The sequence below is a fragment of the Artemia sp. Qi Xiang Cuo genome, chromosome 5, assembly GCF_049724085.1.
Source record: "Artemia sp. Qi Xiang Cuo chromosome 5, ASM4972408v1, whole genome shotgun sequence".
Classification (NCBI taxonomy): Eukaryota; Metazoa; Arthropoda; class Branchiopoda; order Anostraca; family Artemiidae; genus Artemia; species Artemia sp. Qi Xiang Cuo.
The window spans coordinates 37,052,617-37,077,808 of NC_142798.1; the positions used below are offsets into that span (position 1 = coordinate 37,052,617).

The window sequence follows — 25,192 nt, forward strand, 5'->3', positions numbered from 1 at the left end:
TTTTGGCATGTGTGTGTAAGTTTTCGTGTGTGTGTGCAAGTTTTCGTGTGTGTGTGTAAGTTTTTGTGTGTGTGTGTGTAAGTTTTTGTGTGTGTGTAAGTTTTTGTGTGCATGTATGGGGACCGGGGGAGGACCTTTGGGGCCCAGGGAGGGCGTTTGGGGATCCGGGGGCCCTTGAGGATTGAGTGGTCTTTTGGGAGCCCGGGGGACCTTGGGGGCCCGGGGGAGGGCCTTTGGGCGCCCTGGGGGCCTTTGGGGACGGGGGGAGTCCGTTGGGGGATCGGGGGGATCCTTGGGGGCTGGTTGGCCCTTTTGGAGTCCGGGGGACCTTTGAGGACTAGGAGAGGGTCTTTGGGGGTCTGAAGCGGGTGTTTGGGGGATCACATGTCGAAATTTTTACTTTTAAGTTTACTTTTTTTTGCGGTACACCCCTGCAGTACATCCTGCGGTACGGTCATGTAGTTCCTCCCAGTAGCACCACCTCCACTATGCGTTCCAGACCTATTGCACATCCCTGCAACACATCCTGAGGTATGGTCCTGAGCCACGGTACCTCTTCGTAGTACGTCTCGGGTCCTAGGGGGCGGTGGGGGCCGGGGAAGGGCCGTTGGGGGCACAGGGAGGGCCTTTGGGGCACAGGGAGGGCCTTTGGGGGTCCGGGGGACAGTTGGGGGCCTGGGGGGCATTGGGGGACCGGTGGAGGGCCTTTGGGACCCCGTGGGTCGTTTGGGCGCTCGTTGGGCGTTGGGGGGGCCGGGGGTTGGGCTTGGGGGGGCGGGGGGGGGCCGTGGGGGGGGCCGGGGGCCCTGGGGGAGCGGGGGGGACTTTTGCGGCCCGGGGGCGTCCTTTGGGGTTGGGGTAGGAGGATTGGAACCCTTTGGGGTTGGGTTAGAGGACCTCACAACACTGTTCAAATGAAACTTGTGTATTATAACGACCACAGAGTTTCACCATTAAATTCTCTTCTAAAATCTCTTCAAAAATCATCTTTTAAAATGTCTCTAACTGTTTCGCCGAAATAGTTCCATAACCTGTCTAAAACAGTTTCGCCCAAATAATCCCTAAACGTAATTCAGCGTGTTCCTTTTGTTTTTGGCATCTCTGCGCTAATGCATTTCAAATTAATAAGAAACCTGATTCCCGCGCTAAAACAATTCATCGCTAAGATGTTTCTTGGAGAATTGTTTCCATGGCCTTTGGCTATTAATATCCTTTGGAGTTCGACCAAAAGAGTTGTTTCCGAGGCAAAGACATTAATGACTTGGATCTATTCCTGGAGAATCGTTTCTATGCGAAAATTTTTAAAGTCTGACAGATGATGTCATTGGTTGATTGATCTGTCAAGAAAGGGGAAATTAATTTGTTGTTTCTAATGGGGATTATTGATTCACGATAGGTGAATTGAGGTCGACAGCACTGGTGTTTGACATTCGCTGAGAGCGTGCACTTACAACAACAACAACATCGACCTTGGAAATTTAGGTCATTGACCCCATTAACCACGTGTTCTCCCTAATGACTCTATGCCCATATATGGTGTGGGGTCACGACTGGTACCCCCATCTCTACTCTTCTGGCAAAAAATGGAAAATTCCACATTTTTGTAGATAGGAGCTTGAAACCTCTACAGTAGGGTTTTCTGATACGCTGAATCTGATGGTGTGATTTTCATTAAGGTCGGGGGTCTATCCCCCTTTTTTTGAAAATCAGCCACATTTTCTCAGGCGCGTAACTTTTGATGGGTAGCACTAAACTTGATGAAAGTTATATATTTGAAATCAGAATTAAAATCTGATTCTTTTGATGTATCTATTGGTATCAAAATTCCGTTTTTTAGAGTTTCGGTTACCATTGAGCCGGGTCGCTCCTTACTTACAGTTCGTTACCACGAACTGTTTGATTTTTAATCTTCTCGGGGGGCTGAATGTGATACGTCATTGTATTTTGTACCATACAGAATAAAACATTCATAGAAATACTCGCACAGAGGAGGAAGAGGAAGGGGCGTAGCTACTCAACTGAAACCTTTTAACCCATGGTTTTCTGGCCTCTTGAATTTTTTGATGTAATATTCACAAAGATAACGCCTTTTTTGGTTTTTTCTCCCTTTCAAGGCATTAGGTATTTTTTATGCTAATAAATATTGCTATGCGAGTTTAAACTCTATAAATTTTACATGTCTCATGTCGGGATTTAATACAGACATATTTTGGACACATATTGTTTTTCAACTTTAGTTTTTCTTTTTTATCTTTTAACCATTAACAATTCTTCATTTACCGCTCAATACCGAGTATAATTGGATAATATCCTGCATTTTAAAGATTTATATCAATTTATGGCAGTAATAATGTTTCAACTTGCGTGACTTAAAATATAATTCATCAGTGTAAGTCTTCTTTGGATGCGTGCCATCTATGGATAGTTAAGAAGCTATTTGAAATTCTGTCAGGCAAAGTCGATGTGCTTTTCATTCTATTTCGCGATTCAAATAGTAACTTTTGTAAACGTCTAATAAATCTAAAATTGTGATTAAGTTTCTAAAAAAAAGAATCTTAATTATACAGGCTAACCCCTTAAAAAAAAATTCAGGACCGTGTATAGTTGACAGGTGAGAAGTGGATAGAATTTACTTTATTTTGTCAGATTTCTTAAACAGAAAACAGAGGAGTTAATATCTTAAGAAATTTGTGTATGAAATTCAATGAATTTGTCACATCGCTGACTCTTCTAATTTATTTTTCAATCTGATTTTTTTTTTTTTTACACAAAGTTCGAGTTGAATATTTTATGCCTAACATTATCCATTTTTACTTGCAAGCAATATTTTTTTTGTAAACATGATAAAATCGAAAAGAATTCTTATTATTTGAGCATCATTGAAGTGTTTTTGGAAATCGAAACAGTTAAATATTAAAAGAAAACGTTTCTAAATTTGGAACTCGAAAAAATATCTATATTACCAAAGTTCAATCTTTATAAATTAAGGATTCCACGTCATTCTTCATTAGCACCATCAAAGTTCCGTGACCTACAGATATTATGTGACGTTATCTGGCGTTGTAAAACCTAAATAAATCTATAGAAAAAATCCTTTTTTTTTATTAACATGGAGCTTTGTAGGATCTTTGAACTGATATAAAGTACACTAATAATGTAGCGTTTCAGATAGATATCATATTTTTCAAAAAGTAAAAGAAACATTTTAAAAAGAAGTAAATACCAGTGTTGCAACCTGGTTCGTGGTTCTTCCTAACCGATTCCCAAAAAAAATAGTTTATCAAACAAAAGGGAAGCGCCATATTATAACCTAAGACTGGCAGAAATAAAATCATATAGCAATGCCAAACTAACAGAAATTACAATTTACTGCAGCACCAAGCCTCCTGAGGCCAACATAGCTGCGCACGATATTCCTCCGTCCCAACCCATTCAAATCTTCATCCTTCACCCCATCCCATGGCTCTCTAATTTCTTTTCAATCTTTCCTTATGACCTCTTCCCGCCCCATCCGAGGACGACCGGTTTTTGTTTGCCCCCGGATTAATGGCCGAGAACAGTAATACTTAGTAATTTGTCATTCTTCATTCGTAAAATGTGGCCTAGCCATCTCAATCTCTCTTTCATTCTCTTTCTCTCAGCCGTAGAAAGTGGAATACAACCACATGTCCTTACAGCTCGTTGTTTGACACACGGTAAGTTCTGTGGGTGCCTAAAACTATCCGTAGAACAGTTCCTTTGGAAAACATTTAATAAACCCTCCTCTGATTTTGGAATCGTCCCCGTTTTAGAACCATGCTTGACCACTGTCGTTACCATAGCTTCCAACATTCTAATCTTAGTTTTTAGACTTGTAGTCCTATTCATTCAAACTTTTTTCAAAAGTGAAAAAACACTCTTATCTTGGTTACTCTACTTTTTATATCTTTACTAAATCGAACATCTTCACGAATACCACTGCCTACTTAAGTAAAGTTACCCATATGATCAATCTTTTCTTTACCCAGCATCACCTCTTTGCCTTCATTTATTCCTAGTCTAAGCGAGTTAGAATTCTTAACATTAATTTTCAAATCTAGTCTTGCACGCTGAACTCTCAAAACCTTAAGGACACTCAAGTCCTCTGCACAATATAAGTCTAGGAGAGTTTTACCCTCCCATTTGATTCCATGCTTTCCCATAGCCTTTGCCGTATTCCTTAAGAGGAGGTTCAACAAAATAAATAATATAAACGAAGAAATGACACAACCCTTCTTAACTCCTGATTCAATGCCAAAACCAGCTACTAGCCTCACTTCCTACCTTAGCCGCAGCAATATTCTCATACATATCTGGTTTCATATTATTCACGTACATATACGCATCGCACAATGTACTTATCTGATTTACCGCACAAAGATAGGACTTTCGCGAAAGATCTTTTATCAGTTGAATCAAATGCCTATTGAATCAATCTATAAAAACCGAGGACTAAAGCGGTCTGACGATTCAGACACTTCAATTATTATTCTGAGCATAAATTTGGTCGACGCATCCTCTCCCCTTTCTAAAACCCCACTATCCTGTTCTTAAACCTTTGTCTACAACATCTCTTTCTCTAATAAGTATCCTCATACTAATTAATTTGCTTCCCACAGAAATCAAGCTAATGCCTCTATCTTACTCGACACTCACTTTTATCACCTTCCTTATAAAGGGGCTTAATTACTGTTTTCTTTAAATCACTAGTTACTCCCCCTTTTCAAAAGGTCATGTTCACATTCTTCGGTGATTTATTTCTAACTTCGCAACAACTATATTTCCAAATCTCATGTACCACACTATCAGCACTTGAGTTTTTTTGTATCCTTTTAGTACTATCTCTAACTCCACTTTGGGAATTAAATTTTCATTCACTTCCAAATATTCAAAAGATGTTCGTTTCTTTTCTGTATCCTTTCCTACAAATTTCTCAATGTTTAACACACTCTCAAAGTGTTCTGCTAATCTCTCTTTAACACTTTCCTTATCACTAATTGAGACCCAGTTCCTGTTTTTAATTGCGATAAGGCTAAGCCCAAACCGACTACATCCCAAAAATTTCTTAACATGTCAATGCAAAATTTATAATTATGCCGGCTGGCTGCATTTTGAAAATTCTCGGTAATTTTATCCATGACCTACATTCCATACCTCCTTAGCTCTTAATTTAATGTCTTTATTTACTTCCCTTACTCTCTTTTACTACTATTTGATCATTGACTTCATTTGATCTGTCCCTCAAAAAATTTTGTACAACCCCTCCTATTTTCTACCCAGTTTGAAGTATTTTCCCCAATATTACTGGCTATGTTTGTAACTTTTGTAGCTAAAACACCTTTTACTGCTTCGTAAGCTTTATTGACCACTATTCCATCTATCCTCAACACTGTCAATTGCTGTACTCCAGTACAACACTCCAGTACATATTCAGTTATTGCTTGAAATTTCCTCTCAACTTCTCATCCTGGAGTCTGTCAAAATCAAAACTTTCCAGAAGGTAGTTACTCTTCCTAGACTTCAGCTTCAAGTCATCTCTATACGCTACTAAATGGTAGTGTTTACTTTTAATATTAATTTAAAAAACTTTTTCCACAAAATAAGTTTTTCAAAGAAAAGTGAAGAACTCCATTAAACAAAAAATGAGCAAAAATAAAATAAAATAATCTACCAAGCGTGAAACTACCACACATAAGCATTAATAGGTAAATACAACCCAAAATGAACAGAAATTACAATAATTAACCGAGTCAAACTCAAAACGAGCAGAAATTAACATAAATTGGGCTCAAAACCCTATGCCTTCCCAAGGCCAGAACATAATTTGCACTTTAGTGAAAAAAGTATAAATGTTTTAACTTTTATAACTTTAATAAATCAAATAATATTAACATTTTGATTACTAAATATCATTACATGTATATTAAACTGACAATGCGGAAGGAATAGGGGTTTTGCGCACAACTTATGTTAATTTCTGCTCGTTTTGAGTTTGACTCGGTTAATTATTGTAATTTCTGTTCGTTTTCTGTTTCATTTATTTATCGATGCTGATTTGTGCTAGTTTCGCACTTTGTAGATTATTTGATTTTATTTTTGCTCATTTTGTATTTAATGGAGGTCTTTACTTTTCTTTGAAAAACTTATTTTGTGGAAAAAATTTTTTCGATTAATTACTGTTCGTTTTATATTGACATAGTCTTTTCAGGGAAAAGAAAATAACACTTTAAATCTTTTCGTTTTTTAAGACTTTATAGTTTGACCTGCTAATTGTATGCTGGAGAAAAATTTTCAGCAATTTTTAACAACATACACCCTTTTAAAAATCTGGACACAAATAGTACTGCTTAATTTAGTTTCATACCTCCTCTAGTTGACCTGAAATGGTAAACTTGATACCATTCGCAAAGAAATCTGTTTACTTTCTTTGATAGCTTGGATACACTTACGCTTTTTTGATTTGTTTAAATTTTAAGAGCATAAATGGGAGGGTGGGCGTGGGAGGGTGGGCGCAGGAGGGGGATTAGTTGCCCTCAAATCACTCTCGACTATTAAAAAGGGCATCAGCCCTTTCTATTTTCAATCGAATGAGCCCTTTTCGAAGTGCCCTGGTGTAAACAACAACAACAACGAAAAAAATACATTATACCCAAATCGATCTGTACTACAAAAATGTCAAGCCTTCCAATCACTTTTGACTTCTAAAAAGGGCATTAGTCCTTTCAAATTACCATCAGATGAGTCCATTTGGAAACAGCAACGCTTTCTATAAACACCTTATATGCCCCAACGGCATGCTTTACAAACCTTAACCTGAGGTCTGTTAGGGTGGTTGTCATCCTCTAAGACCAAATGTCCAGAGCCTTCAACTACGTTAAACAAAACGGCTATCTCAAAATTAAGATTGTTGGTGTTTGGGGACATGGTGGGCATGAGAGGGGTGTTGGTCACCTTTCAATCACTTTCGACTATTAAAAAGGGCACAAGCCGCTCCAATTTCTAATTGAATGAGCGATTTTCGAAGTTTCTACGACAGCTTCGACACGAAGTGCCCTGCTCTAAAGGAAAAAAAATAATAAATAATACATTGTGTCAACATCATTCTTATATGCCCCCAGGGCATAAATTAAACCCCTTGTCCTGTTGGTTGTGGCGGAGTGTCCTCCTCTTTACTTGGTCCCCGTTTCTTGTCTCGTTCTCGAGTATCCCCGTTCTTTATTTAGGCAGCGCGATCCTGCTGCCCATGATTTAACCACAGATTTCTATATAAACCTTATATGCCCCCAGGGCATAACTTACAACCCTTGCACTGAGGGCTCTGAGGGGGTTATCACCCAAAAGATCTAATTTCCAGAACGTTCAATTACGTTGAACAAAATAGATATCTCAACATTTTTGTTGGATGTGATTTGGAAAGTAGTGGGCCTGAGAGGGGCATGAGTCGCCATGCAATGTCTTTCAACTATTAAAAAAAGCATTAGTCCTTTCGATTTCCAATTGATTGAACTCTTTTGAAGTATATACGACAATACTTTCAATAAAAACTATATATGCCCCCGGGCATAACTTACAACCCTTGCCCTGAGGGCTGTGGGTGGAGGGGTTGTCATCCTTAAAGACCTAATTTCCAAAACTTTCAACTGCGTTGAATAAAATGGCTATCTAAAAATTTTGATTGGATGTGTTTGGGGAAAAGCTGGGCTTGAGTGGGGGGTTAGTTACCCTCAAATCACTTTCGACTATTAAAAAGGGTACTATTCCTTTGAATTTAAAATCGAATGAGCCCTTTTTTATGTTTCTACGACAAAGATTTCAATAAAACCTCATATGCCCCCAGGGCATAACTTATAATCCTTGCCCTGAGGGTTGTGGGGGAGTGTTCGCCTCAAAAATATATTTTCTATCTGGAAATCAGCTACGCCGAACAAACTGGCTATATCAAAATTTTTATTAGATGTGTTTGGGGGAATGATGGGCGTGGGAGGGGCTAGTTGCCCCCCAAACACTTTTGCATATTAAAAAGGGCAATAGCCCTTTGAATTTCCCATTGAATGGGCTTTTTTTGAAGTTTCTACGACAACGCCTTCTTTAAAAACCTTACATGCCCCCAGGACATAACTTAAAACCCTTTGCCCTGAGGGCTGTGGGGGAGTGTCCTCCTCAAAAACATATTTTCTATCTGGACATCATCTACGCTGAACGAAATGGCTATCACAAGATTTCAATTGGATATGTTTGGGGAAATGATGGGCGTGGGGGGGCTAGTTGCCCTCCAATCACTTTCGATTATTAAAAAGGGCACTAGCCCTTTGAATTTCCAATCGAATGAGCCTCTTTTGAAGTTTCTACGACAACGTCTTCTATAAAACCTTATTTGCCCCCAGGCATAACTTAAAACCCTTGCCCCGAGGGTTGTAGGGCAGTTTCCTCCTCAAAAACATATTTTCTATCTGGAAATCAACTATGCTGGACAAAATGGCTATCTCAAAATTTGGATTGGATGTGCTTGGGGAAATGATGAGCGTGGGGAACGGGGGGCTAGTTGCCCTCCAATCACTTTCGACTATAAAAAGGGGCACTAGCCCTTTGATTTTCCAATCGAATGAGCCTTTTTTGAGGAGTGTCCTCCTCAAAAACATATTTTTTAGAAAATAAGTTTTTTATAAAAACTTATATGCCCCTAGGGCATAACTTAAAACCCTTGCCCTGAGGGTTGTGGGGGAGTGTCCTCTTCAAAAACATATTTTCTATCTGGAAATCAACTACGCTGAACAAAATGGCTATTTCAAAATTTTGATTGGAGATGTTTGGGGTAATGATGGGCGTCGGGGGGGGGGGGGGGGGGCTAGTTGCCCTCGAACCCCTTTTGAAATTTAAAAGGTGCAATAGCCCTTTAAATTTCCAATCGAATGAGCCTGTTTTGAAGTTTCTACGACACAGCCTTCTATAAAAACCTTATATGCCCCCAGGGCATAACTTAAAACCCTTGCCCTGAGGGTTTTGGGGGAGTGTCCTCCTCAAAAATATATTTTTTATCTGGAAATCAACTACGCTGAACAAACTGGCTATCTAAAAATTTTGATTGGCTGTGTTTGGGGGAAGGATGGGCATGGGGGGGGGGCGAGTTGCCCTATAATCACTTTCGACTATTAAAAAGAGCACTAGAACTCTCAATTTCCAATTGAATGAGCCCTTTTGAAATTTCTACGACGACTCCTTCCATATGAAGTGCCCTGCCCTAAAGGAAAAAAATAATACATTGTACAGTGCCTCAACATGGTTCTTATAAGTCTTCAGTGCCTAAATCAAAAGCCTTGCCCCGATGGCTGTGGGGGAATAATGTCCGCGAAAACATATTTTCTGTCTGAAAATCATCTATGTGGAACAAAATGGTTATCTCACAATTTTGAGTAAATGCGATGTGGGTAATGATGGGTTGGGAGGGGGGGGCTAGCTGCCCTCCAATCACTTTCGACTATTAAAAAAGGCACTAGCCACTCCAATCTCCAATCGAATGAGCTCATTCCGGGTCTCAATTTTCATAGTATTTAGATGACTGAAATTGTTAAGATCTCAAGAAAAGCATTGAGCTTCGCCAGTGCAGGTCAGGGACTAATGCTTATTCTCAAGTCTGCACAAGTCGCTTTAGCCGGGTTAGAACCATACACCAAAATGCTCCCAGGACCTCCAGTTGGAGGGAGACTTTGTGCAATCATTGGTCCACCATGAGCATTGCATGATTTTACACCTCTTGGTGATGCTCTTCAACAAGAGTCGTAGTCCTGGTCGATCAATAGGAACTACAATTGAATGAAGGTTTTCATGGTCATTGCATGATTTTCCACCTTTTGACGATGCTCTTCAACAAGAGTCGAGATCCTGCCCAATCAATCTCTTACGGAATACCTCCTACTCATTATATATTCATGCCTGCAAGCATTATACTATAATGGAGAGGCGACCCGTAATAAATAACATAACTGCCTTTTTAACCATGTATTACCTTTTGGCCCGACAGTTAAAGCTATGCAAGAGTTGTCAAGGTGAAATGTTGTTTTGATAAGGAAGCACTCGCTAAACTTCATAGTTCAATTTCCGCACCTCGTGTGTTTTTCTTCGTTCTATTTTTTAAGATATCTGAAATGTGATAAAAAGGGTATCCGTGTGTATTTTTTTTCAATTTTGTAAATATTTTCTTGGAATCCCACTATGGTTTAGAAACATGTATATTATCCGAAGATACGGAAGATTTGACATCACTTCACAATTGGATCAACAATTTTTTAGGTAATCTAGATTAAAAATAATTAATTTCCCCCTTAAATGTCTCTTTTGATGGATGAACAGTGTTGTTATCATAGTCTTAGTAAAAATGGCCGATTTATTTTGAATGTTGTTAGTACTCCTTTTTATACATTGCTTTTGTAAATTTTATAACTAAAACCTTCGCAAGAGTTTACTCAACAACTTTTTAAAGTTTCTTGACAATCGAAAGAACAGTGTAGAAATGTATACAGGACACACACACAGACAGACATACATTCGCTTTTATATATATATAGAAGATGACCTTCGCTAAGTTAACACTAAATTTTCTACTGTTCCATATTCTGTTAAAGTTTCCTAGCAAATAATAAAACACATAGATATGTGCTCCTATAAAGATAATTGGAAACAATTCCAGAGGTAAGCAAATACCTCTGCCTTAACTATCGTTGATTGACACATTATAGATTTTTATCTGGCAGTTCTGAAGCTCAGAAGAGGGGCCTTCATCTTCAAGAGAGGCTCAGAAGAGGGATTGCCCGATAGCAAATGTTCTCCAGTCAGGTATGGATAAATTCATTACAAATAATCAAGCTAAACATGCACAAACAAGCAAGCATAATTGACCATACATATATCTGATTTTTCGAAAAGGAAAACCTAATGAGAGTAAGACTTAAAAAAAAGTAATAATGTTGCCAATGGCTCATAAAATATATTTTATGCGTTCTTACCTTTACATATAGGGCATCAAAGCTCATGTATGTACAGGGGACATAGAAAAGTTTATTGTTATTATTATTATAGCTAGGAAGAAGTTTTTCAGCCCAAAAAAGCCCACCAAGACAAACAATCCTGAGGGGAATCACCCATTAATCGAGATCTCGTAATCGAGAATCCTTGTATTTTTTTTTTTACCTGGCATTGATTTTCACAAGGGTGCTACTCCTCAAGGTTATCTTCAGCGCTTTTTGGTCTCACACAGTTCTGGTTAGGTAAGGTTGTGAAAGTTCAAGCCTGACGCAGTTATGAGACTACGCAAGCAGGGTTTCCTTTCTGTGGATATGGACAGAGGAAGGAGCTTATGACAGGGTGTAGGTGTCAAACCGTCTTACATTGCTGGAACAGCTCCAACCTTTTGTACCCAACCTATCCTCGTCAGAGGATTCGTCAGGGAACCTTAATCTTGAGTAGAATGTAAATCCTATATTGGTTTATAGTGTGAAAATGTGCAGGTGGATTAAGAAAAAGTTTTCAACACCCTCCATCTGTCCCCCATCTGGGTCAATATTTGAGGTCTTCTTGGCCACCCAACACTCTCAAAAAGTTTCTACTGGACATCTCAAGCCATTCCTGAGATGCTGGAAACATGGTGTTTTGATAACCTGGATGATAAAAGTGTCTTATGATTTTGCTCTACCCTTTTGGAAAAGTCATAATTCAATTCCCAATCGCTGTTCCCTCTCAATACTTCATGAAAGTCCTAGTCCATCCCCTAAGCAGTTTCGAACATACTAAAGATATGCTATTTCGATGACCTGGATGCACATGGTGTCTTCTGTTCATCTTTCCCCCTTCCACAATTCAAAATTTGATGTCCGCTTGACTCCCTCTCCCTTCAACAATTGCTAAAAGTTTCAACGTGATCCCTCAAGCCCTTCCCAAGATATTGTGGATAATTAGAAAACTCGAATGCGACCAGCATCGTAAGGTTTATTCAGATACGTGTGTAATTTCTAGAATATACCCTTGGAAAACAGTGGAAATCCTTGCCTACTAAACAATTCCTAAGGGCTCCTAGCTGATCAGATAACCAAGAACGAACATGGCCGTGTTTCATAGTAAAATTTATCTCTGAACAATGTGTAATTATCATTGCCCCCTGGGGCTTTGGAAGTGATATTTACCCCGGAGGGGAACCAATTTGAGCTTTCAGCGCTTCTGAACAAAATGGCTATCTCAAAACTTTGATTCGATATCAGGGGGATTTGGGTAGCACAAAAAGGGATGAGAAGGAAGTTAGTTGACTTCCGATACCTTTTGACCCTTAAAAATGCACCAAAACTTTTCGATTTTTAATCAAAATGAGCCCCGTTCCCAGGTTTCTGCGACTACATCTTCCATACAATAGTATAGTATATTATATTTGACACAAAAATAAACTGCAGGGCCATGGCCAGAAAAAAACAAAAGGAAAAAAGAAACAATACACAAAAACAATTAAAAGAGCCAATTAAAAACTTAACAAAGCGATTAGAAGAAGAAAAAACGCTATTCAAATACACTAATATAACCAGAATCATCATATAACACCCACACGGTGGGTCATGCCCACACGAATAAACCGCGCCAGGTAATAATAAAACATCAGTTTCACACATCGGGGTATGTAAGGACCACTATTAAATCTATCCATTCCCAAATACCTTTTTCTTCCCCCAAGTGGCATAAATTCATCTGTGCAAGTAAATTAACCATTTAATATCATCTCTAGACAACCAAGCTCTAATACACATCCTCTTCCAATGTCTTTTTTTACCCTAGAATACAAAAAAAGAGTCAGGCGTTCTCTTCTGGGACACACACTTCTGGATATCCTGATCAACATACACTGAGCATACCGAAATGACTTGGGGAAAACGCAGTTGGTCCTTTTATGCCCCATTGTCGGGCGCTGTTTTGGGAAGAAGTATTTTTGTTCTGTTTTTCCTTCTATATTGTGGTTCCCTTAGACATAGGACTTAAGGATATAATTTTAGGGCCGATCAACAAAAAAAAACTTGCGGCTTACTTACAGCTGTAAGTTTCAAACTAATGAGGAACAAAAAATGTCTAACTCGTTTCATATCCCCCCTCCTTCCCATAACAAACATGTGATCCTTTTCATCCAGAGAACGATCCTTGGATGTCTCGAACAACTGGACACCAAAAGTCAAAGCCTGTCTGTAAGCAATTGATGATTTGCATAAATTACGGCCCTTGCCTTAGGGGCTATGGGCTTATGTTATCCAAATCAAATTCTGATTGGATGTCTTGTGAAAACGCAGAGGTTGGGGTAGCCAATGAAGGTAAAAGGGGAGCGGTGACTGGTCAGGGTCCAATCATTTTTGTCTCTTAAAAACGGTACTTTAACTTCAAAGTTCCAATCCAACGTGCATTTCATAAGTTTTTAAGACCATATCTTCAATACAAGGTGGCCATGGAAAAAAATAATCATGGAAGGCACAAGGCTCTTTATTTAGGCAGTGCTACAGCGCTGCTTCTGATTGGATGTAGCAAATAAATAAAAAGAACCCTTTTCACAATAAAGACCCTTTTCTGGGCTTTTCGAATTAATAGTTTTCAAGTAGTGTTCAGAATTAGTTTCTCATTTAGCATACTGCATGCCACTTAGTAGTAGAAACGAGCATTGTCCCTCATAAAGAACTTGACAACTTCTGTAAATCTTTAGTTCCTTAAGAGAAGTGTGTCCCTTCTTAAATTCCTTTCAATTTCAGATCTAATAAGAGAGTCATATTCCAAATACAAGAACATGAAAAGTATTATACGAACAAACCTAAAACCTTAATCTTAAAGAGGACAATCGCTTGTCTTCCCCTCCCCCAACATTCTAAGAAAATTCTGAAGTTTCCCAACAAAGTTTTTACAATCTGACATAAGAAGCAAGGAACAATTATTTGAAGACATGGAGAGGATCTTTCTCAGCATAATCGCACAAATAGAAATCTTAAAGGGACGATGATTGATTCGTTTGTCAATCTAACGGAATCACCTCAACTGGTAACGCTTTGAGAATTTGATAATGGAAAATTCCTTCATGATTGATTCTCCTGTTCGCCACACTTCATCACATTAAGTGATATGTCGCTGAAACAGAACTTTAAATAACTTCAGATTCTGAGATTATGCTCTCTTGTCTTAGCGCCTCGCTAACACAAGACATTGTATAGTGATTAATTGAGGATGAAGCAAAATTCCACATGACTTATTTTTAATAAAAAGTTCCTTGTAAGCTTGGTAGGGGAACTTTAGACACGCTGTGGGGCTACTTTAGTCCCCTCACTCGTTTAAATTGAATATCTTCTCGAGATTTTGGTTCAAGCAAGTTGCAACGTGCCTACATTTCTGCTAAAATTTGGCAGTAGGAGAAGCAAGGAACTGGTAGTGATCAATGTCCCACTTTGATTCTTCAACACTACGGTATTAAAATTCCTAAGTGATGCTGATTCAAGCAATGGATAATATTCCCACCTTTCCACTAAAAAGATGACAATGAGAGAGAAGAGCGAGTGACGGAGAGATCCTTGGCTCACTTTTTGTCTCCAGCTTTATTTGAACTTAATCTGGATTTCAAATATTTTTGCACCAAATCATGACTTAGCTGTTTTATTTCCTAAGCGATGAGAAAACCATTAAAGCTTTGGAGGGGGAAAGTTTGAGCAGCATTTAATTAGTCTAGCCTCGTGATAAAAAAAAATCTTCAAAACATATTTTGCTCTAATTAGATAGCAAATGACACTATGCTTTTGGATGGTTGAAGAGGCAAATATCAAACTTATGTGTGGTAATTTCTGTTCGTTTTAAGTCACTATTGCTCGGTGTTGTTTCGGTCCATTTTACGTTTCATTTCCTCATTCGTCGTACTATTTTCTGCTCTTTGTAGGTTTGACTTCTTATAGGCTATAATCTAAATTCTACCCATTTTAAGTTTGAAATTAACACCTTAATTTTTAAAAGATCCACTATTACTGTAAAGACGAAAGTTCATTTTGGATAATTATACTTTATCTTGAAAATCAGTCATATTAAGTGATGGGTAATTACACCAGAAGGTGGACAGAACCTTCTCTACAGACACCAGTGAAGGACTACAAATGTATGACAAACACCTATCTGTGATAGATGTTTGTCAAACACCTACACCGACTGTAATGATAATTTGTTTCGTATTAGTCTATTCAATACCCTTATTGGCCAATAAGGGTTCAGATTTCATTTATTCAACAATAAATTATTACAAAATACACAAAAAAGCACATTCCCTTCCCCCTCAAAAGGCTCCATGTCCAGAAAAACAGGGAAGTAAGGGTAAAAAAAAACATAAGATAACCCATAAAATAATCAGTAACCTATTTTTCACTAATAACTTTAGGACCATGCGACGCGAGAAACAAAACCGCAACACGCACATCTTCAAAATAATATAGATATGACCAGCACAGGCCAACCCCCAGCCGACAACCCCTTCTTCATAATACCAAAACACAATTATAATAATTAAAATATACCACATATATATTAACAATAATATTAATAAATAAAAAGTTTGTAACTTACTAGCAAATAATAAAACTTAAATTTTCATTTTGACCCTAAAACGGATTTTTTTAAGTCCAAACGAATGACTACTTCTTGTCACAGCTGGTAGCGGACTCCACACCTTTAAACTTGCGGTTACCGGATTAAAGTCAGACAGAACGAACCGCGTAAAAGGAATTTTTGAAAGATTCCCCATTCGAGATAACACTTGCAGACAGATATAAAGAGAACTAAGAATGGGTATTTGACCATACACCTAAGAGAGAAATTTTTCCAAGAAGAGTATGACGTGTCAAAGACCCAAAAGCCTTCCGAACATCTAAAAACAAATTAGCTGGAAGTAGACCAAAATTGAAAACAGAGCGAATAAAATCAGGTAAAAAAAAACAAATGCATGTTCAGTAGAATGTTTAGCCCGAAAATCAAAGTGGAAATTATGGAGCAAATCTTTAGCCACAAGAAAGCTTAAAAGGCCTTTTCAATCACTTTGCTAAAAATCAACAAGAGCGAGATAGGTCTCGAGATGGGCCATTCCGAAGGCCTCCTTTGTAAAGAGCTATAACTCTAGCCCATTTAGGAGGATCTGGAAACATGCCAGATTCAAAAGATAAATTTATCAACTTACTGAACTGGGAGCAAGTGAAATGGTTTGCAAAAACAATACTACAACTTTTCCTGGGGCCTTACCTCTGTCAATACCAAATTCAAAAGTTGGGAACGATCGGGCTGAATGTTGAAATATTCCAATCAGCGCAATGCTCTACGTATATCTTTATGAAATAAGATCTAAGTAGAAAAGAATTCCTTTGCCGCAGGGTGATGTATAGAACTGGTGTGTAATTCTAGTAATAAGTAAATATTGACAATACATCCTAATGGTAGAGCGAACATAACTGGTGCTTGGGAAAGAAAACCCCATTTTTGCCCCCCCCCGCCCGAAACGCCAATAGCTCTAAATAAAGAGCTATTATGCTACAGTGTATTATTTTTTAATCTACTTTTTTTTCACCCAATTTGTATGGAAAAGGTGGTCGCCAAACTTTGAAACGGACTCAATAATAAGAAAGTCAAAATTTCAGTGCCCTTTTTGAGTCAAAAGTGATTGGATGGCAACAGCACCTCCCCCTAAACTCTTTCTATTTGCGCTACAAAACAGTTGTGGTAAGCGACAGCGACAAGCCTTGGATAACGAAGGAACTTAAAACCCTAATCAGGACCCGCTGCAAGCTGCACGCAAGTGGTCGAACGATTGCTGAGAAGAAACTCCGTAACCACATCGTGAAAGTTAGTAGGGTGGCACAGTGAAAGCATACGTTCGCGATAAAGTATCGCCCTTTCTGACGGCTGACCCCTCAAAATGGTATTCTCAGGCCAAGCGGCTATCTGGTAAGAGTTTTAGCAGGGATCTGAAGGTACAAAAAGACAATGGAACTTTTCTATCGTCAGCCGAAGTGAACACATTGTTCTGAAATATATGTGACTTACTCATCACTCACCGAAACAGATGTCGAAAGTCTCACTGCTGACCTTTCGGACTACCAGATTGCTGAGATACATGAATATACAGTTTGTAGGGAATTGCAAAAGTTAAAAAATAACTGTGCTTTATATGCCGGAGAACTGACAGTCAAACTTCAAATTGAATATGCACCACTCCTGGCTAAACCTTTGGCGTCAGTATTAAATCAATGCTTCAGAGATAAAAATCTTCCCTACAGTGTGGAAGAGAGCATATGTTCGGGTTATACCTAAAGTGAAGGACCCGAAATCATGTGAACAACTCCGTCTAATTTTAATAGCTTTGAATCTTACCAAGGTCACCGAATCTTTTATATATCGTGAACTCATGACGCAAACCATCCCTTCCCTAGACCCTTTCCAGCATAGGTGTTTGAAAGGAAAAAGCCCTTGTGCGTCTCTATCAACTGAAAACTGAATGGCTAGACAAGAGAAACACCATAGTAAACCTTCTGCTCATTGATTACCGTAAAGCGTTCGATTTAATCCGCCATATCACTGCTGTACAAAACCTGAAAGAAATGGGGGCTAGAAAACAGACTCTGCTGTGATAGTCGATTTCCTTATAAGCCGTCACCAGTGTGTATATGTGCTTTTTGCCGGAGATCTCAACTCTGATTGGGCTGAAATAACGTGTGGTGCTCCCCATCGTACCAAGCTGTCTGCCTCACTGTTCTTTGGCGGCGATCAACTACGTTCTCGTTGACTTTGATGAACGCTTTATTTACTTCGATGATCTGTTCGCCTTGCTCAAATTTCTCGTGGATAAATCCCTTGCAATACCCCAGTTCCAAAGTGAATCGAAAGACAGTTTCACTCACCAGTGCAGGCATAATAGACTTCAAATTAACGTCAATAAAACAAAAGTGATGCGCTTTAATACGCTTAAAAGGGACGTAGCTTGTCCTGAACCCTGGTTCCTTACCTCGTCAACTGCAATTATTCTTGGTGTGACTTTCAATAATAACTGCTCGTTCAGCTACCTTTTTCTAACCTTGTGAAAAAGGGCAGCTATGCATTGTGATCACTGACTACACTTCAACGACTAGGTTTCTCAGTAAATCAGTTACGACTAGCGTATATCTACTGTATACGTCCCTTGCTAGCATACGCGTGCCCTGTTTTGGGACCAAAAATTTCACAACATTGACTACTTAAGTGACAATCTCGAGGCTGTTCAAAAACGGGCGACAGAAATCATACTGGGCCCCAAAAATGACAAGTATATAACTGTAACTGCAACGTTGAAAATACCAACGCTGAGAGAACAGAGATTGCATCTCATGTGCGAGTTTGGACAGTCGCTCCTCGCTAGCGAAAAACGCACTACGTTGTTAACCCCTCTTATTACCCCCAAAGCCAATGCTCGACACACGAACAAGTTCGAGGCAATAAGATGCAGAACGAATCGATTCAGCAATTCTTTTATTCCGTTTTTGTGTTGTAAGAGATAGCGTTATTTAGTTGAGGCTCTTGCTAATAATATGAAAGCTGTTTTTAAATATATAAATCTTTAATCTTTAATCTTGTCTTTCCACAGTAGAAAAGAGTTTGGAAGAAAAGGAAGATAAGTCCGCGAACCAAGACTAGAATATAGGAAACTACAGTGATGACAGTGGTCAAGTGCAGTTCTTAAGCATGGGCACTCCAAAAAAACGGAGCAATATTTGCTAGATATTTACCAGAGAAATCGCCTCCGAATTGTTTTGGGTACCTGGCTTACCTTATGTCAAACAGTAGTTTGTACGAAAAATGTGGTTCAGTCCCGCTTTCTAAGGCTATAATGAGAGAAAGTTTGAGATGGGTTGGGCACGTTCTACTGATGAAGGATGACAGATTGCAAAAGATTGTCATTTTTGACAATAGGTTTGAAAATTAGTGAAAATTTTCCTTTCGAGAATAGGCTAAAATTAATGTAAAGAAGACTAAGCTGCTAAGACTAGGAACAAGGGAAGATGAAGAGGTGATGTTGGATAATGACAAGATCAATCAAGTGGACAGATTCACTTACCTTGGTAGTATTATTAGTAAAGACGGTGGGTGCAGTGAAGACTTTAAAAGTAGAATAGCCAAGGCCCAAGGTGTTTTTTCAGAGTTGAAACAAACTTTGGAAGAATTGGAAGATAAATCTGCGAACCAAGACCAGAATATTGGAAGCTACAGTGATGACAGTGGTTGAAATTGCCTACGGAATGTTATGGATATCCGACTGACTGACCCTTATTTCAAAAAGTAGGCTATACGAAAAGTGTGTTCAATCCCGCTTTCTAGGGCTATAATGAGAGAAAGATTGAGATGGCAAAGGCACGTTCTGTGGATGAAGGATGACAGATTGCAAAAGATTGTCCTTTTTGGACAACCGTCTAGGCCTAAACGGAAAGCAGGTCGTCCTAGGTTGGGGTTGGAGGATGTCGTAAGGAAAGATTTAAGGGAAACGGGAACTTGTTTGAAGGGTGCAAAGAGGGAGGCTTTGAATAGATTGGGATGGAGGAGGAGTGCGCGTAGCTGTGTTGGCCTATGGTGACTTGATACTATGGTGAGTTGTTGTTAGTAGTAGTAGTAGTAGTATTAAAAAACCAACAAAGAGAAAGTTCTCAGTAAAAAAAAAAAAAAAACAACAAACGAGACAGCGGCGAGTGGAGAGAAAAGAAACGACAAATGCAAAACAACGCGGATATTTCGCCTGTATCCAAACAAGGCTTCTTCAGCAAGAAAGAAACAGAAGAGGAAAAAGATAAAAAAAAAAAACTAAAACTAAAAAACCAATAAAACCACCACCAAAAATATATATATATACAATTGGCGCAAACTGATCCACGTAGGGAAAAGATGCTATTATAGAGTTACTTCAGTGAGAACACCAGAGTAACTGAATTCTCAGTTACTCTGGTGTTCTCACTGAAGTAACTCTATAATAGCATCTTTTCCCTACGTGGATCAGTTTGCGCCAATTGTATATATATATATTTTTTTTTTTTGGTGGTGGTTTTATTGGTTTTTTAGTTTTAGCTTGTTTTTTTTTATCTTTTTCCTCTTCTGTTTCTTTCGTGCTGAATACGCCTTGTTTGGATACAGGCGAAATATCCGCGTTGTTTTGCATTTGTCGTTTCTTTTCTCTCCACTGGCCGCAGTCTCGTTTGGTGTTTTTTTTTTTCACTGAAATTTTTCTGTTGGTTTTTTGTCATGGCTGGCCAGTTCGGCTTAAGATCTTTCAGTAGTAGTAATAGTAGTAGTAATAATAGCAGTGGTAATATATATATATATATATATATATATATATATATATATATATATATATATATATATATTTATATATATATGTGTGTGTGTGTGTGCGTGTGTGGACAATCGGGTGAATTCTTGAACTTAAACAGCGTGCTGATGCAGAAATCGGTCTTGGACCTAGTCTCGGACCCTTTGAATATCAAATTGGATTGGTCGGAAACTTCAACCTCATTCGTTTTAAGTCCAAAAATGTTGTGGATTCGTTCCAAAAGTTTAACCTGATTATAATGTCTGAAATCGCTTTTATCGTTAATGGCACGTGCTGCCATTTTGCGATAGGTTTCCAAAACCAGAGATCAGTTCATACGTAAAAACACAATATACACATACGTGCCTACATTTAAAATACAGCCTAAACAATGTAGACTATACACACTTATCCATGTTTCACGGCTTCTTACTGAGTTTAAGTAAGGAGCTTACTGAGTTTTGAATTTAAACTTAATGTATATGTTGTTACTTGGTCTTAGTCGAGTCGCTGAAACTCTAAAACTAATTGATCAAATTAATTGAATCTCTAGTTTTTTTTCAGTTTGTTAGGTTTTAGAAAGAGTAATTGGTCACTATACGATGTCAATGTCTCTTTGTAGGTCAAAGAAGGTTTCTTACCTGTTCATGGAAAACCGACAGCTACTTACTGCGTCATATTGGATCAGACTGGAAATTTTGCCTTTGGTATTGGGGACATGTCGGTCCATCAAGATATTTCAATACAAAATGTAAGTCAATTGCTTACCTAAAATATCACTACAAAAGCTAGGGGACTTGTCTACTGAAGATGTCAGAGCCCGTGGCTAGGATTTTTCAATTAGTAAGCACTACAAAGTAGAGTTATTATTTTCATTTCTAACATAGGGACGACCCATTCTGCTAGTAAACTCTTAAGGTAATTTCTCTTGGGAGCACAAAAGAAAATTGTTTAATTAATATTTGAAAATTATTTACTATACTTGTTCTAAAATTGACAAATTTTAAAGGATACGGCTACTAAGCTTGTAACTTGGGTGCCAATCTTTCACATTTTCGGAAGGCTTTGGCCCAGAGATGCTAGTTCAATTTTCCTTTGGAAGGGGGCCATAAGACAAGAATTTTCCTGTTACACAGGTAAAGAACCTTTTTTGATCTGGTAAAACCTTTTTATATATATCTTTTTACGGGAGCTCTGCTCAAATTTATAGTTTTCGGGAGTATCTCAAGCCCCTGAGTCCGGTCAAGTTCGTCAGTCTTAACTGGCAAGGACTACGGGTAAATTTGTGATGCCTTCAACAATCTATTTGGAACTAATCAAAACATTAAGGGAGATCAATTTCTCCTGCATTAGGTCTTTTCTCCTGTATTATGGGAGGTGGTGTTTAACCCACTGGAAAATACCCCCCCTGTGTAAAATACCCCCCCCCCCCCAGAAAATATCTCCCGGAAAATCCCTCCACAGAAAATACCCCTTCTCTCAGAAAGTACCATCCCCCGCTGCTGGTCGGTCTCCAATCACTTTCGACTTTTAAAAAAAGGACTAGAACTTTCAATTTCTGATGTAATGAGCACCCTCCACAGTTTCTGCGACCATGAGGTTGAGGTGGGGATAAGGAAGGGGCATTCCCCCTCCTTTACGAAATAAATTCTGCTCATGTTGGGGTTTAATATTACTCTTTACTTTCATAGAGACAGGGTGGGCCAGAAATATTCCCAAAAATCGAGAGGAACTAAATATTAGGTTTACATTTTTATGCGTTTTTTACAGTTTTTGTACCCCCCCCCCCCAATAAAAATAACTTCTAATTCCACCATCACCTCGTTACGAAGGGGAAATGGAGGTAGAAATTGATGTAAAGTCCTCAGGGCATATCCAGGACTTTTCTTCTGGGGGGGGGGGTATTTTTCGGCAAGAAGGGTTACAACAAACTTTAAAAACGCAGCAAAAATGTGAAATTTTGAAGTGGACATTTTTAAAAACATGCATTTTATAAGTTTCTCTGTTTGTCAACGTTTTCTTTATGAAGAATGCTGAATTAACAGTTTTTTTTTGTTTTTTTTACATAGGCTATCTTTGCGTCTAGATTAAGAGAAAAAAAATTGAGCATCTAAACAGCACGAAGCACAAGCAAAGGATAACAAAGACCTAAATTACACGTTTTCCATTTCGGAAGTTTTATTTGGCTCAAAATAAATGCAGTTTTTCTTAGCTATTTGTAATATCCTTTCAGGTTATTTACAGTTTAGTCTATCAATAAAAAAAAACGAAGTTCTTACTACATAGCCTACAGAGCCCCATCTTCTTTTTTGTCACTTCATTTTTCTCTCCAATTATATTAGTCTTTATTTAAAGACATGTCCCACTCAGGAAGAAGCCTTCGACTTTCTCTTAGCTGGATATAGTAAAGAACAAACCCCAGGGAATTGGGTGGCATAGTCAATCAAATATGGCATCATATCCAATATAACACCATCTTAGATACGAAAATACAGTTTTTGCAAAAAAGAAAAAAATGCACCTACAAAAGGGACTAGATACAACACTTTCCTTTCAAAAGAGCCCTTAAGCAGCTCTCTATGATGTTTCAGTGCCCCACTAACAGTTAAGAAGGGGAAAAAAAGAAAAAAGAAAAAACATCAGTGCTACCCTTTCAAAAAAGTGATTTTCCTTTTCGTTCAAACCAGGAGTTTGAAGTTTCTTGTATAGGGATTTCAGCCATGTTGATTTCAGCGGTGGATTTTTTGTTTCGATCCCAGAACATTTATGAGGGATTTAGGGTTATTTCTTAAAAATAACTTAAATTTGTTTTCAAATAGCATTTTACTATTAAGATTAATCAAGACAATAGTTACCATTCCTAAATCTTCTACAAATGGCAATTTTTTCTGACTAGCCAATTTTTTCAATATGTTTTTTTTTTTTTTTTCGTTTACTTTAGGCCGTGGTGAGCCCTTCACTAGGTTGCCAAAGTAACTTAGTATTAAAGGAAATACAGCAAGTTTTTCTACTTTTCTGGTTTCCAATTGCGCAATTGTTTATACGTTGATATCGTTTCAGTGGCAGATCCAGGGGGCAAGGGGCGCCCCCCTAACGTAGTCTAAAGTAGTGTAATTTACTTAATTAACGCAAGTTTGCGTTAATTCAACTTGCTCCTAAAGCAAGTTTATTGGATCAACCTATTTTGCACCCCCTCCCCCTAAAAAAGTCCTGGATCCGCCCATGTATCGTTTTATTGTTTTAAAATGCTAAATGAAAATTGGTGCCAAACTTGAAACTGGCTGAAATCCTTCTCCCGTCAATTTTTTTTTTCGAAAATATACTACCTTTACAAAGAGTGCTGGCAAAAAAAAGAAAAAAATGCAGTTTCTCATGTAATGTAAAGGCTTAGACAAACACTTAAGATAGTACGAATGTACTACAAATGTAAACATTATCCATTTTTTCCCAAAGGCTTTGCCATATTCATTACTACTTGAAATGAGGCAATCCCTTCTTCCTGTCCAAGCCGATTTTCTCCTTTTAGCTTTTTTTTATTTTTCTTTGTAAAATGCTGTCATCAAAAGCCTAAGAACGACTATGTAACTTTTATATTCGTAAGAAATCTCTGATTGATTATGGTTCTGAAAAACTTCGCTGTGCTTTAAATGTCACCACCAATAATTAAAGTCAAAAACCAGACATGCTGCAAATACGTCATAATAATAATTTTAGTTTGCGTAGGAAGTAGTTTAGTCATCTAAACGTTACAAAAGGTGGTGTTTCTAACACAAAAAATATATATTTTATTGATAAACGAGAATCGGTAAATTAAACCGTAGATAAGGTCTCAAATGTGCTGAAAAATCCTAGAAAGTAGGCGAAAATTTAATCACAAAAAATGTCGTCGAATTGTCGTATTACGCTGAGAATCATTGGAAAATTTCAAATGTGGTTTTAATAACAGGAACATCTACTTAACAAGCCCCATTGCGTAAAAAAAAAGAAATCTGGAATTACGACTTTAGATTTGCTCGCAAAAACCCGCCTAGCCTAGGACTAATCCACTTGATCGATCTTCTCGTTACCCAACATCACCTTTCCACCTTCATCTATTCTTGTTCTTAGCGACTTAGTCTTCTTGACATTCATTTTTAAACCTATTCTTGTACCCTAAATTCGCAAAGCTTCAAAGAAAATTAATTTATTTTGCTAACATTTTCATCTAGGACGCTTAAATCATCAGCTTAACCTAAGTCTAGAAGATCTTTACTTCCCCATTGGATTCCGTGTAGTCCCATTGCCTTTGCTGTGCTCCTTAGGACAAAAATCCATCAAACTGATACATATAAATGGGGATAGAACGGAACCTTGCTTAACTCCTGATTTAATACGAAACCAGCTGCTAACCTCATTTTCCGCGATAACCACAGCAACGTTATTCTTGTGCATAGCACTCATCATTTTAATGTATTTATCTGGTATATACAAGGATGGGACCTTTGCTAAAACTCTTCTATCAGCTGAATCAAACGCTTGGACATAATCTATAAAACTAAAGACTAAAGGCGTTTGATAACTCGAGCACTTCTCAATTACTAATCTAACAGTGAAAATTTGGTCGACGCATCCTCTACCCTTCCTAAAACCACACTGTTCTTACCTCAAAGCTTTATCTACGGAATCTCTAAGTTTAAAAGTACCATCATACTAAGTAATTTGCTTCCTACAGAAACCAGACTAATGCCTCTATAATTGCCACACTCACTCTTATCACCTTTCTCATGGAGGGGTTTCATTAGAGTTCTCCTAAAATCGATAGGTACTTCCCCTTTTTCG

At 38.2% G+C, this 25,192-nt stretch overlaps 1 protein-coding gene across 2 annotated transcripts in view; it reads left to right on the forward strand.

The window, feature by feature from the left end:
* The window catches only part of LOC148952099 (uncharacterized), a 644,245-nt gene that overhangs the window by 524,724 nt on the left and 94,329 nt on the right, over positions 1–25,192 (forward strand). For both annotated transcript variants that reach the window (XM_089089541.1, XM_089089542.1), the window contains one exon: positions 20,997–21,125. In XM_089089541.1, coding sequence (XP_088945667.1) covers positions 20,997–21,125 — 129 coding nt within the window. The remainder of the gene's footprint in view (positions 1–20,996; positions 21,126–25,192) is intronic.